At 36.8% G+C, this 15,691-nt stretch overlaps 1 protein-coding gene across 1 annotated transcript; it reads right to left on the bottom strand.

The window, feature by feature from the left end:
- Positions 1–3,899: 3,899 nt before the first annotated feature.
- Positions 3,900–15,534, bottom strand: alx4b (ALX homeobox 4b). The gene is made up of 4 exons (XM_079466621.1): positions 14,963–15,534; positions 10,153–10,463; positions 6,910–7,038; positions 3,900–4,859 (listed from the first exon to the last, which is right to left on the bottom strand). Exons 1-4 carry the CDS (start codon positions 15,264–15,266, stop codon positions 4,542–4,544), a joined length of 1,062 nt encoding a protein of 353 aa, XP_079322747.1. The 5' UTR covers positions 15,267–15,534; the 3' UTR covers positions 3,900–4,541.
- Positions 15,535–15,691: the final 157 nt, after the last annotated feature.

Here is a 15,691-nt window from a genome sequence, read left to right as displayed (position 1 = left end):
TGCATAAATGGTAATAATAATGCCACATCTAAATTTTTTAATGCAGAACTGCCCAAAAAAATTGTTTCTAAGAGTAAAATTATAAGAAATCTTTTTTTATTTATAATTTTGGAAATGTATGCAGTCGGGCAACAAGGAATTATGTACTGTGTTTTTTCCCATGCAAAAGATCACGATAAAATGTTTTTTTAAATGTCTGTGAAATAGAACAAAATCTCTTTGGATTAGTGACATAATCCATTCGGAATAAAGACAAATGAAAGAAAACACTGATAAATAACCAAGAAAAGAAAACATTGAACCCTCATGTAGGCTATAATGGTCGAGTTTAGAATTTCGGAGGTCTAGGAAGATCCTCAAGAGGGCGCTTGTATTCTTCGACACGTTTGTTGCTCAAATGTATTTTCGACAAGACACCGGTGCATCGTCCTCTCAGAGTTTAATGTTTACCGTGTTTGGGTTGAAGTTTTCTTATAAAATATTTGTAAGAGATATGAATATTAAAGGTGACTTAATTCAAGCTGTATTACAGAAACCTTCTCAAATCTGTTGCACCACATGAGTGCACGCAAAGCAACTTTACAGGAGGAAATCTGAAAAACACAAAAAAAGGTCAAACACAGCACAGTGCATGGTGTTTAGAACATACTATATTATTCTAGTTAATTATAACTAATAAATGCAGTCTCTGGGTGGTTTATTTTGCATTAGATTTCTTTAATCTATATTTAAATTGGGAGTGTGTCTGACCCTCGAATAGTGTCGAGAAGGCTATTCCAGAGTTTAGGTGCTACAAGAAGCTCTAACCCTTTGGTGGATTTAGTTATTCTAGGTGTTATCAAAAGTCTGAAGTTTTGAGATCTTAGAGAGCGTGATGGCTTGTAGTGTGATAGAAGCTACCTCATTATTATATGATCAAAAAGCCAGGTAAATCATAAATAAAAAATGTACAGGTTTACAAAATACAGGTTTTATACATAATTATTTGTTTAATGTTGTAAATATTAATATTTGGATATGACTAGGCCTACCTTTTCACTCATTTACAGATTAGGACAATTTAGATCGTTTAATATATTTTATTTTCAAGAGTATGTGACAGGAACAAGGGCTTTGGCTTTTACATTATAGAGTAAAGCAGGTTCTACTTTGGTTTCACCTTAAATATTACATCTTGAATATAATAAATTCCAGAAGAAAATAAAGCATGATTAGAAATGTACCCTTTCGACAGAAAGTTTTCTTCTGCAAAAATCTGTTTCATTTGAACCAGTCTTGAAGTATACCTCTCATACACAGCAGCACACCTAGACTCCTTAAACACCTAGAACCTTCATTTTTAGCCTATTCGGTTTTTTAAATATAATTGATCAAACAACCAATGCATCAAAAGAGGATTTTATAGATGCAAAACTCCTATTTGTTTTATTATTTTAGATGCACTTTAAAAGAAAAAAATGGCTATTCCTCATGGAAAGTTTTGGGAAGTCCAGAGTGAAATGGCAAACTTTGAAAGCATGTTTGTACCAGACTCTTTTTTTCCCCCTCATTCATAATCTCCTTTATCTTAGTCTCCTGGTGGGCCTTCAGTTTTCTGTTTGTGCGTGTTTGCAATGAAGAGAGTTTAGTAAAGCCTGAGGGACCCAAAACCTGCCAGAAATACAGAAAGAGGGAAGAGATCAGACCGTTCACAGAGTGAGAAAGTAAAATCATGCTGTTTCTGTGCCAGACATCTTCCCTGATGGATTCATCTGGGAGAGGTCCAGCCTCATCTGGAAAGCTGTCAGTTCCCAATGGAGGGTTTATTGGGTGACAAGCATTGTGCTGGCTGTCTCCTTGCACCTATGGATGAAAACCAAATCTCTTGCACAACTCAGAAGAGGAGAAAGTTTGTTCTTTAGCCCTGTGAAATATGTTGAATCTTGGCGCATATGTGATTTGCTCATATTACATAGTGTGTCCATTTAGTCCATGTTTATGTTTTAGACATGTGGTGCATTCTGTTTATTTAGAGCACTTAACAGCTTTTAAGAATGTTTTAATAACGGCATGGGGACCGAAAACTCTCTAGAATTGTCCGCCATCATTGGGAACTGAATTTGAATGAATTGTGCATATCATTGCTGTCCTCTCAAAACCTCAGATGTCCAAATTTACAGTTTTTCAGGAAATTGATAAAACACTGTAATTTTTAAATTTATAAAAGTTGACAAGACATTTTAAAGACATTTTAATGCTTTGTTATAATACAGATCTGAAATATGGATACAAGGTTTCAGAAGGACAGCAGCGATGTGCATTTTAATGAATTGTACTATTACTTCTGTATTTATAGATCAGTTTTCCGTCCATATGTTTAGCATCTCAGAAATGTATAATTTTCCTTCCTCCTTTATATACGTCATCAAAAATAGTAATTTGTGATTTTAATATAGACCCTTTCACAGACAATATAAAGTCAAACAGTAATGATTTAATCAAAAGTTTACAAATGAAAATTAGTTATTAAGAATAGTCACAACATTCATTAAACACACATAGTATGCAAATCACCATTATCCAAAGTTGCTGCTATAAAAACAAACATAAAAAACAATGAAAATATACATTGTGGCCGTGTCTCAGTAGTATTTAAACTGAGGAAATTATAGAGGAGCAAGGCGTCGATGCTTTTACGAAATTATCTAGAGCAGATCATACAACTACCATACCTGTACATCCTCACTAAAGTTCTCTCTTCATCCTGTAGATGTGGAAAACCAATTGACTTTTAGACTTTACATTTATTAAAACTCAAGGTGCAATGTGCTTCTAATATTATAGATTTGGTTTTTTTATGAACTATTTACGGTCTTGTGTATATATGTATATTGTGTATATTTCATCCCAACTATAGAGACTAAGACTAAAAATTTAAACAGATTTTAGTAAGATAAATGGTAAACAAAACTAGACTTAATTAAGTTTCCTCTTTCAGAGCATTACAAGTAAACTATATGGCATCCATTCAATGGTCTCTCCAAGGCAGCACGGAGTCCTGGTTGACAAGAAGCAGGGCCTTTGGGTGTTGAGTGACCCAGCCTGCACACCCCATGTATGTTGCAAGAGAAACTAGACCTGGTGCAACAGTGCTGATGCTATATCGAGCCAAAACATCAATGAAGTTATAATCGTTTTCCGGCTCAGGTCGTGTCCCACTAATAGAAAACAAACACAACATACTGTATATGGAAACATCGTCCTGTAACCTCTAGTTTTCAGAATGTGGCTGTAATTCAAATTCTTTTTTTGTGTAATTTTGTGTCCTGGAATAAGTAGAGCATGGAGAACATAAAACAGGTCCGTTCTTCAAAGATCTGGATCGAACCCTGCCTTATATACTGTAGAATTGCTGTCACTCCATTTGAAGTGGTTTTGTGTCCTGTATGTTGAGTGTGTTGTTTGACAGTTGTATCTGTTGTATCTTTGCTCCCCATCAGTAAGGGAAGTACAGGGACAAGATTTACACATTTGCTTCTGATGGGATAAATTAGCAACAAGCGGTATAATAAAAAGCCTTTTTACAAAGCTAAACTTATTATAGTTTTGTTTGTAATTTAATTTGTATTTTGTTTATGCTTTTGTGCTTACGGCATTTTATTATGTATTTGTGTATTTCTTTTTTTAAGTTCCTGTATAATATATAAAGATTTGAGCTAAAGTAAAATTTGATATTTTGAAGAATGTAGGAAAACAAACTGTTCTGGGGAAATTTAGACTAACATTGGAATTATATTGGTTGTCAAGAGGGGCTAAGATGTTTGGTTACAAACATTCTTCCGAATATATTTCTCTATCAGAACGAAGAAATTGATACAGATTTGGACGAATTCGATGATGGTGACAGAATTTTTATTTTTGGGTGAACTGTTATACATTTTTTTATTTTCAGTTAATAATTTTAGTGCCTCTGTTTAAAATTATTTGAGTTCATTGCCAAGGGACATTTAACAATTTTGTTAAGATTTTTAAATAATATATAGTTTTAGTAAAAAACAATAAAATTGCTGCATAAATGTGCTTATGCGTTTAGGTTTTATAGATTGAATGTAAAGCGGTCTGATGCAGCAGCAGTTGTGACTGTGACTACAGGAATCGTGTATAGAGAATTAGCACCTGTTCAGTTGGCTAAACACTGCCACTACTGGGATTCCAACACTCATTTAACCATTACCCAAGGAATGGAAAAGGCTACATTTGTTCGTAAGTCAATTTGGGCCAAACAGTAGTGCATACTGATAACTTGTTTAAATGTGGTTAATAATTCTGTTTCATAAAGCGGTCACCATTTTGTAACTGCTCCATCAGATCTCTCACATTTAACCTCTCTCTGTCCTGCAGCATCGTCTACGTCCTCTACAAAATGTTCAATATTAAAGCTCTGTTTATTCGCTGCTATTTCTCAGGTCCATGTTGGTTCAAGATGGCACAAAGTTTCACCTCATTAGTGCTGACAGCTCATGGCTGGGGTTGTTTGGTCTTCTGTGTCCCAGATGAGAGCATCATGTGGCCCATGAGATGGCAGCGCTGTGCTCCTTTGCTTTCATACGCAGCCTAGCAATGCTGGAGGATTTACGATCTGGATCAACGTTGAGCTCAAAGTCATTAATGGTTGCACCCGCCCCCGGGTTCCCGAAAAGACAGCCCATGTGCGTTTGTCCCATGTTCCCATCTGGGCTGGGCATCCCCAGGAAATCAGACATGCCGCTGGCAGAGTGAGGGTGAGGGGTCATACAGGACGCTGCTGTATCACAGGGTACCACACATCCAGGCACTGGTGATACCGCGCTGCTTCCATTTAACCATGAAGGGTTCTGAATCTATAACAGATGCACAGGGATGTTAAAGGAACACTTCACCCAAAAAAACTAATTCTGTATTTATTTAATCACCTTTGAGTTGTTTCAAATCTGCATAATTGTCTTTGTTCTGATGAACACATAGAAATATATTTGGAAAAATGTTTGTAACCAAACAGTTCTTGGCCACCATTGACTACGTAATTATAATGGTAGTCAACAAAGCCCCAGAACAAATATTTATAGATTCTGGTCTTTTAGTTTAGTTAAGTTTATATTCGTTTTTATTAAGTTTGACAGGCAGGACACTGCTGGCACAACATCCTGAAATAAGTCAAACAATGACATACTCAAAACAACCTTGTAAACCTTGTAAAACAAGCTAAAATGAATGCAATGAGATAAATAACAATGATAATATTCATAAAATAATATGCATTAAACATCCATTAATTATTTGTAAAACAATTTAAGAGCACGAGGAATAATGGACAGTTCATGCTTTTTTCTTTTACTCCTGAGCAAATGATCTGTTCCGGCGTAATAGATAAGCAGGGGTTGTAGCCAGAGTAAAGAAACAATGCAGTGGTGAGTATCTGTACCTAAGTAGTTTGTTCAGAGTGCGTGTTGTAGCCTCACCGTGTAGGCACCTATTATCTGTCAAGTAGCTTAAAAGTGGAGACTTCAAATTGCCTGTCCTGAAATGAAAGGTGAGGAAGGGAAGGGGATGTTATCACCTTTCCTGGCTCTGATAATCATGTCCACTGTCTTAGCCCCGTTCATTTCTAAAGTAATTTCCTATCCCCATTCCTCCACTTATTTCCAAGACCTTCTGAGTTAGCCCAGGTAAAGATCCCATTAAGAGCTCAGGGATTGTTAAATCATTGTCAAATTTTACCGGGAGTACAGAAGAAGGCAAACGTGAATCCAAGGTGTTAATGCAGATGACAAAAAGACAGAGTCCATCCTGCGGAACACCAGCAGGAATTAAAAAGGAATTGGACACATTGGAGGCCCATTTCATCTTTTGCTCTCTGTTACTCAGATAGCTTCATACACTAAGCCAAAGTGGTTGTCTAACATTCATGTCCGCCAATGCATGAAGCAGTTGACAGTGATCAATTGTATCAAAAGCTTGAGTAAAATCAACAAATGAATATCCAAATTAGGGTTGCTATTAAGTGCATCTTGCCAATGTTGTAAAATATGAATCAGAGCAGTGTCATTTGATCTATTCACCATGAAGCCATGTTGCAATGGTTCAATTTCATCAGCTACATTTTCCAGAATGGCACCTCTAAGAATTCCTTCATACCATTTCCCAACACAGCTAAGTAATGAAATCTGGCAATAATCTGCTGGAAAACTGGGCTTTGCCCGGTCTTAGCTTCCTTCCATTTTTTGGGGAAAGTATTGTGAGGCCATGCACGTATTAAATATATCACATAGATATCACTGGAGCTAGCTCCTCATGAAAGGTCATAAGTACCCAAGGAGGAATATCATCAGGAGTGCCTTTGCTGCATTCTCTTTACGAAGTTTGGTCTTGACTTGTCCTAAGAGGAACACTACAGTTGGACAGCTTACAAATTACTTCTTCCTCAGACAGAGAACTACAGTATGGCTCACATTATCCCATACAGAAGTGAAGTGCTTAGCCAAGGTTTCAATATTGTTTTCTGCAATAAAGGTGCTTTATATGCTAATATAGAGGCCAATGTCCAGCGTTTACCAGAACAGTCTCATGGTCACAGGAACCAACAGGATGCAAATGCTCTGATGACTCATACATAAAGGAGATGTTAGTAAAGATTGAGTCTAATTGACTGTCTTTCCTTGTTGCTCCAACCCCAATCTGTTTCAAACCAAATCTTCTGCAGATGGTTTCAGACTTATAGTTATTGGTATCACCAAGTATGACAAAAGCGGCCTGCTGGTAATTGCATTCAATATTTCTGAGACAGCGATCCAGGTCCTGGGTAATTATGAAATCGGATTTGGCCATTGCTGAGGTTGGTGGTGAAAAATACTGCAAAGCAACAATAATACAATTCAAACCTTGATCTCTTACTTGTTCATACGTTTCTGCTTGTGTAAGAAGAGGCAGTTCATAAGCCGTTGAGAAGTGCGACCGAACTTGCTGCATCTGTCCAAATCGTTCTCTTTTCCTCCATTTAGCACGGCGATTCTGAAACCACACCTGCAGGAAAACATGGTCACGCCATCAAATTTCTGAAATATTAATCAAACACAAAGGCCAAGATTTGGAGGCTATACAATACAAAGCTCTATACTGTTCCCAGAGAAAAGAATTGGATTGCTCAGAGGTCACTCTTTATAGCTCCGGAGATTCGATCGAGTTCTCAGTTGCGTTATCAACTTAGTGTCAGATGTTCAGATGTTTCTCCTTGAACTTCGAAGGAGAAATAAAAATAGAAACAAATGAGACAATTGGTCAAATACACTGAGAATATGGATTGTATAATCCAAAGTTATCTGCATTTGGGTTCATTTTTAAAATCTTCCATAATATTGACTTATGATTGCAGACGTGCCAAATATACAGTATATGTAAACAATTTTTACATTGTTGAGCTCTCTACAGAAACTCATTTGTTAATGCCTGGAGCAGGTACACCTCATCAATCATAACGTAGCCTGGCCTCTGAACTGCTGTTAGCACACCATGACACAAACCAACAACCTCAAACAGCTCTTTTCTTTTATGCAGCTTGTTCTTACAGTCACAATATTAAAATCCGAAAAAGTTTGTTCCAACGTGGCCCTGCCAAGGTTTTTCCCCGACTATACCCAAAGTGTGTATAAAGAAATAGTTTAATGAATGTTATTCCATCATTTATTCAACCTTATGTCATTCCAAACCTGTATGAGAAAACACATAAGATATATTGGAGAATGCAACCAAACAACATTCAACCCCATTGACTTCCATTGTCTGGACACAAAACCACTGCGACATTGCATTTCCCAGATGAAAGAACAAATGTCTATTTTCTATGAGTTTATCTAACAGACAATAAGATGTTTAAGGCTCAAAAGTGGGGTTATTTTTATGAGAAGCAGTTTTAGGGTCATGTAATTTCTTATGATGTCTAAATGACATTATAATCATATAATTTGTTTTCAGAATATGATCCAGGTAATTTTTTCTTTGGAGTAAAGAGAGATCATCTTGATCAATGGTATAAGCATCTTTATGAAGTTTTGCTTCTGCTCAAGGAATGTGTTGAGTATGAATTGGAGAAGATGAATAGCTTTTCAATGAACAACTTTGTTTAATGACTTAAGAGAGAAGACTGAAATCATTTATTCATCAATTTTACAGCTTTTCTGCATCCGTTCATCATTCCCTGATACCACTTTCCTCTTCTTACTTCAGCTCTTTTTTCTTTAGCTTAAAATTTAAGCTGAAATAAGGATGTTGTAAAGAGAAATAGGAGAGTTTTCAGGCTGGACGTTGTTTACGTTTCATGTTTAATTTCCTGTCGTTTTAGCTCTGGCTTTCCAGTGCTCTGGCGTCCCCTCTGACCTCCCAGAGACCCTCGGATAAGAGCAGCGGGTCTTGTTTTCAGATCCACATATGCTCATAGGCTGCTATGCATGAGGAAGCTTTGTGCCTCAGTCATAGTGACATACTGTATATGCATCTTAATATGCATGTTTTGTATATTTTAGTGCCCTATGTGAGATAAGATTTGAGACATCACCAAAGAACAAATCACTCTTGAAGAACGTAATAGTTTGTACATCAGACATACATACTAAATAAATAAGCTTTCCATGGAGGTGTGGTTTATAAGGTAGGACAACATTTTGCCGAATTAGAGGAACTGCAGCAGGTCATTGCTAAGAAAAAACAGTTTGGTTTTAATGCTAACTATCGGTGTACAGATGTAATGACATTGTGAGGAGTAGATGAACCCAAAAGCTGAAGTTCTCAGCTTTACCAGACTTGAGTGGGTAATCCCCAACAAGCAGGCAGTAGAGACTGAAGTTTGTAGGTGTGTTTCTGGACATTTTTGTGAGCGATCCTCTGCACACTCACAAAAAAAAAGATTTATTTATTTACGGTAAGAAATTGACAAAATATCTTCATGGAACATGATCTTTACTTAATATCCTTATGATTTTTAGCATAAAACAAAGTCGATAATGTTGACCCATACAATGTTTTGTTATCTATTGCCACAAATACACCCGTGATGCTTAAGACTTTTGTGGTCCAGGGTCACATATAAAATGCAATAGGCAGTTTTAAATCCTGACCTATCATTTACTTAATAAATAAACCAAAATTGATCTTGACAGCCAGAGGGCAACATTGCATGTTAGTGTTTTTAAAAAAAAGCTTTTTGTTTCACAAAAAAAGTTCAAAAGTAGATAGATGTTAATGTATGGACGGGAATGGGCAATTCCTGCCACTGGATTTTGTTGGGAAGGTAGTAGGTACAGATTTGGCCAAAATTCCACACTTCTGTTCTAAGAATTATTCACCTCATATAATCTGTAGCATCTGTCATATAATATGAGCATGAAATTATATATTACGTTAATTTCAGTACAGAGGACAGAGATGAAACGTGCTCATATACCGTGGCTGAATTGTCTGTTCAAATAGAGAGATGGAGAGAGCAGGAAAGAGTGACAGGCAGCACTAAACAACATCGCTGGGGAGGGAGGCATGAGGGGCTCATCTCAATTACGTATGTCTGCGTGTATGTTTTTGAAATACGGGTCAAACCCTGTAGTTACTCAACAGAGTCTGCTTTGTGTTGTCAGCCTGCAGACGTAATGAGACTCATGTGTCTGGGATAGTCGGTTCTGTTTGGACTCAGAATGAATGCAGTTATTTCACTGTACCTTCAAAACACGGCCAAGTTCATGACAATGCTTCATTCTGTGTGTGGAAATTGACTGTGACATCTTAAACTGTTTTTTATTCCCCTTCTAAAGAACTTTGATGTTTTTTTCCTATTTCTTAACATCAACAGCATTGTGAAGAGGGCTGAATGTGGAGGGGTGAAATACTGTAAATGGGCTAGAATTGTGTAGAAAGTTATAATGGTTTGGGGATGGCATTTGTGTCATCTCCAAATAAGTGCTCTGTATGTGAGCTGGGACAATTATTTTCTGTGGTTATTAACAGAAAACAAATGTCCATATTGGAAACCTAATAATTTCTAAACCAAACTGAGTAAGGTCGAGGTTCATGATCCAACCCATGAACTATAACTTAAAAAAGATTTGGATGTCATTTAAATAAAGGTATGCACTTGGTTCTTGCTAAGCTGACCTGCACCCTTGCTTCTGTAAGATCTGTCCTCAGAGCGAGCTGTTCCCGGGCGTAGACATCTGGGTAATGTGTCTTCTGAAACACCTTCTCCAGCTCCTCCAGCTGATAGCTTGTGAAGGTGGTTCGGTTCCGCCTCTTTTTGCTTTTGTTGTTTTCCGCTTCACTTTTTTCCAGATGACTGCCAAGCTCGGAGACAAGGTGTTCGTGTGGGCTTTTCACCCCGGGGTCTTTTACATCAAGGTAACTAGCGTCCATTCCTGTGTCACCAGAATGAGGCAGCTCTGTGGCTGTTAGTCCTGCGCCATCCTTACCTGGAATTTAGATACAGATTTCAGGATGTTAGTTGTGAAATGTCATTTTAACATATTTAGTAGCTTATGCCATGTTCATTTTATGCCATGAGGTAATACTGATGCCTCCACACTCACGAACTTACTTTGAACTTACATGAATATTCTTAATTTAAGCATAAAGAGGGTTCTCTTGTCTCTTTAAAGTTCAACTGCATCAACTGTACAACAAGCCTTAAAAATGTTTCCTATTTTAGATGCCTGAATCTTTTTGAAACTACGAATATGGAGAGTAAATAATCAAAGCATGTCTGTTTCTAAAACTAACAAACTATGAAACTTAAAAACATTAAACACAGAAATTGTGAGGTGATAGAATGAAAACATTTTGACAGTGAACATGACTGAGCTCATTTTGGGCAGCCGGGGTGTAGCACTTTGGGAAATGACTTCATGTTGTAAACATCCACTGTTGCATTTAAAAACCTCAAGGTTTTACTCTATTGAACACAGTTACAGTTGAAATAATCATTCAGTCAAGATATCCACACTTAATTTTAATTTAACCATATCTGATACACATGCACATATTGGTTCCTCTGTCTCACCTTACTGGGTTTGGCAGAGAAGTCACATAAACAGTCCCACCCTGCTGTCTTTGTAGCTCTTTTTATATTGAATCTGCCTATACCAGCAATGTTTTTAAACAGTGCTGTTGCATTTTTCGCATTTGAGAGCCAAAGCTCTTTGGTTTGGCTGACATTTATGCATTGACAGCAAGAGTCTGGGTTTGATAACTGTCCAAATGTTTAGAGATTTCAGTAATGCTCTATGGTGGGATTTCTGTGTGCCATATGGAACACAAAATTTTACCATTTGCGTGAATATACACATTTCACAAGATAATATTCACTAAAAGAAGTTTATCGTTTATTATTGCGAACATTGCTAAAGCAACCTACAAGCATTTTACCCTTACTAGGCCTCTAGAAGCATTTAAAACTAACCGGGTTAAAAAACGCTGTGTGTATCTTTGAAAATACAAATCAACTTGCTTGCTGGAAAAAACCTCCCCGTAGACTAACATGTCATGTAAAGAATTACTTAGTTTTACACTTATTTAGCATATAATGCCATATTTTCCAGTCATTATTAATGCTAGGTTAAAAAAAGTTAACGCAAGGGTTTACTTTTTAATTGGAGCATATTTACGTAGCAGTCAGTCATTCACATGAGAAGACTGGCTCCATCCTAAAGGAGTCGGCTGACTCTTTGAATTAGCAGAGGTCAGATGTTTACCAGGGCGCACTATATAATCACTTGCAAGAACCAAGGAGAAAAAACATCAAAGTGTAATTTAACTAGCTGTAAATCAGCAGGAACCCATCACATTTTATAGAATGTGATAGTCTGGGTCAGCTATAAGACAAACTATAAATCATACAAACAAAAAGGGATTTACATATTCAGTAATAGAGAATTTTCAAAACAGTTTACATTTGAGTGGAAGTGATGGATTAACATTGACAGTATATAATGTATGTGGAAAAAACTTCCAAATGTGCCCATAAGTTTAAATACTAAAAAGCCATGTGGATTTGGGGAAAATCAGGATGGGGTTTCCGTTAAATCTGATATAAAAACTCACCCATGAATTCCATATACTGCGAAACTTAAACTGAGCCTGCTTTATGCCACACAAATTTCACACCTAGATGCCTACTGTAACTTTAAAGGGATACGTCACCCAAAAACTAAAATGAATTTACGCACCTTCGAGTTGTTCCAAATATGTAGCCTATACATATTATTTGTTCTGATGAACACAAAGAAAGCTATTTGGAAGAATGCTTATAACCAAAGAGAACTTGCACCCCATTGACTCCTATAGAAGGAAATACAATGGCAGTCAAAAAGTGTCCCAGAACTGTTTGCTGTCCTACATTCTTCAAAATGACTTCTTTTGTGTGCAACAGAAAACATTATAAAGTAATTTTTCCTACTATGGGAGTCAATGGGGACAAGATCTGTTTTTTATACAGATTTGGAACAACTCGAAAGTGAGTAAATTAATTTTAGTTTTTAGGTGAAGTATCCCTCATGGTCGACGCCCATTTTATAAATAATTTTATTTCATCCATTGAGGAGCTTTAAAGGATGTTTCTGTTTAAAGACTTTAAAGATTTAGGTTTAGATCATTTACATTTTTTCACGTGTTGATCTTAAACATTATTGCCCAGTTTTACAGACCATACATTAAGCCAGGACTATGCCTTAGTTACATAATAAGATATTTAAGTCCCTCTTAGAATCCTTTAGCTTATGGATGCAACAAAAGCCTGAACTTTATTTCTGCTCTAGAGATTTCTAGATATTTAAAACAATGCCTCGGATAAATAGAGCCTCATTTGTTAAATGTTGTTTTACTTATCCAGGTCATTTTGTAAGGAGAGGTTATGTAAACCATTCCCTGCTTCTTGTTATCCGTCCCCCAGCGGTACTGATCATACTGAGCAATAAAACATGAATGATTACACTGGGAGTTTATAGCACACAATGATGCTCTTATAGTGCTCCACTCCGTGAATCACTCTGTCAGAGACATTGCTGTGGGACCTTATAATGACCATTAATGTTTCCAAAAACTGATTATAAATTCACTGTCAGATCCTAACTTTACCTGAAGATTAACCTTGGTAATCACTTTCTTTCGGAAATGGCATCACTACAATTAAACCAAAGGTCAAATTGCTCTTAAATTCGTTCTCATGAACAATTAGGAATGTCCCTGCAAAGTCTATTAACCTTTCACAAAACCACTGTTTCTGACTGTAGTTTCTTAAAGAACAAATAGTTCCCTTCTCCCTGGTTAGACAGAGGATGAAATGCAGTGGCCAAGTTTGTACCTTCTCTCTGTTCCCCTTCTAGACAAAAGGACTTCATGCTTGAGGCTTGCTTGATCTTACCCACGTCTAGCACATCACACATTTGCTGCAGCCATAGTGAACAGTACAGTGCTCATTCTCCACAGGCCACAGACAGAAACACGCCATACTAAATAGATGGACACTCTCTGTGCATTATCTAACATTAATATGGGCTGATTAAGCCTATTGACTTTTTGTTGGACATTTAATGTTTAAATATTTATTAATCCTTATTTATTAGTCAGACCTTACTAAGACAACTTTTCTTAGACAAGAGACTGGAATTGAAATGAAAATATATTAACTTTAATTTAAAATACTGTTAAAGAAGAAGAGATCTTTGCCCTGTACTATAGGCACATGTGACCTTTACTGTTGTTCATAACATTTCATTCTAAATAATCTTAAAAGGCTTTTTAAGTTAATTAGAAAAAATGTAGTCATGTTTTATCATTTATATTTTTTATTTTATCGTAGCATTGATAATACAATAAATTACCTTACAGAAAAGTTAGAAGTTGCATTGACCAGTTAAAAAGTTAAATGTTGCATTCTCACTTCGACACTCACACACACATAGCTACCCTACGTTTGTATATTTAAACAAAAAATGGTGCGATCTTCGTTGAGGATACATTACCTTTTAAAGTAAACAGCATTAAAAATGTAACAGCTTGCTGTCTTCATCGTAACGCTTTTCGATGTCAACACTCATTTTAGTTTAATTAAACATGGTGCATAGTTCTTGATATTGTCATTTTCTTAAACAAAATTTTTAATGAAGTCAAATGAAGTCAAATGTTTATAGGCTATGTGTAAAACCTATGCAAAATGATTTATGTCAAACTGCAGTTCACCCGTTAAATCAAATTAAACTGACTTGAGAATGTCTATAGAATGTTGGAGAGGAGGGTAAATGTAGATAAAAATACTTCAAAACATGGTTAAATAGGTGTATTGGGTTGTTGATATATCTAAGGCCAATAATCTGCTATTGTAATAAATGAGACTGTATCGAAGAACTTGGCCTGGGGTCAGTCCGTTGTAAATAACCCATGCCATTGGTTTTAGGTGGAAATGTAATAAAGATGTTAGATTCCGCATCGTTCCACCTGTAGGCCTACACTGGCCAAAAGACTGTACATTTCGTTAATAGACACCTTGAGAATCTATGCTTAAAATAGGATTTAGTGTTCCAATAAATCACTCTGTTGAAATCGGATAAATTCCTGAAGATCAACGCGTTTGAATCAACATTGACAGGCCTAATTTAGTTTCCCCTTTATTTACTGTATTTTAACCTTCACCGTATTCATCGTGCATGATAAACCCTTTAAAGATATCGATTTAAAAATGAATTGTCTGTACTTGACGGTCTTTAGTTTTCTATTAACTAAATTAAGCGATAACCGTGGAAAGAAGACGTGTTTTATTCTTAGATTATTATAAGACATTCGTCTTTGAAAGAATTCTTCCCCATCCTACTCATCATATCATAAACGAAATCTGAATATATAGATGAATTAAGACACGACTCATATTTTTCCGATGACCACGATAAGTAACTTTTTATGAACACGATAAGCAACTTACCATACCAGGACATAAGCGCGTCGTCCCGGAGTAGTTTGCTGTCCTCGGAGGGTGTTTTACATGCGGGTCTCTGCATAAAAAGATGATATTTGTTGTAGACGCTTTCGGCTGTGATATCCTGATAGTCTTGCTGGAAAGGACTCCGCGGCTTGTCCCCGTAAGCTTGACCTTTCCCGGCCAGGAAAGTGGGGCTGTATTTCGGGTCGCTGTAAGGGTTGGCCTGCCGAACTCTTTCCTGACCTGGTGATGGTGTATAGTCCATGGATGTCATACAGCAGTACCACACATCTGTATCTGCGTTCATGCCGAGAAAAAACTGAGTCGAATAACCTTACTTTTTTGCAAATCTAAACGTCACCCTCTCCTCTCATTCAGAGACGGGCATGTACTTTCTCACACACCCCCAGGACGACAGCTGGAGTTAGTTAAAATGATTCAGATGTTTTCCAGAGACTTGGCAAAACGAAAGCTAAAAAGTCGCTTTATGGTTAAGAAAGAGGGCTATGCCTGGAAGGAGGATGTGACTGCTGGAAGAAGCGATGGTCCCGTTACGAGAAGAACCCATGGAGGCCGTCGAGTATGGGAGAGGAGCTTCTTTTACGCACACGTGGAAGACACAACGTATGACATTAATGCAATTAAGGACACACACACACAAAATGACAGAATATTTTGACAAAAAAATGGAGGAAGAAATTCATACTGTTTCCTCCATCATTATTTAGTTGA

Source organism: Barbatula barbatula (genome assembly GCF_947034865.1).
Source record: "Barbatula barbatula genome assembly, chromosome: 10".
Lineage (NCBI taxonomy): Eukaryota > Metazoa > Chordata > Actinopteri > Cypriniformes > Nemacheilidae > Barbatula > Barbatula barbatula.
This window is presented reverse-complemented; position numbering and strand designations above follow the sequence as displayed.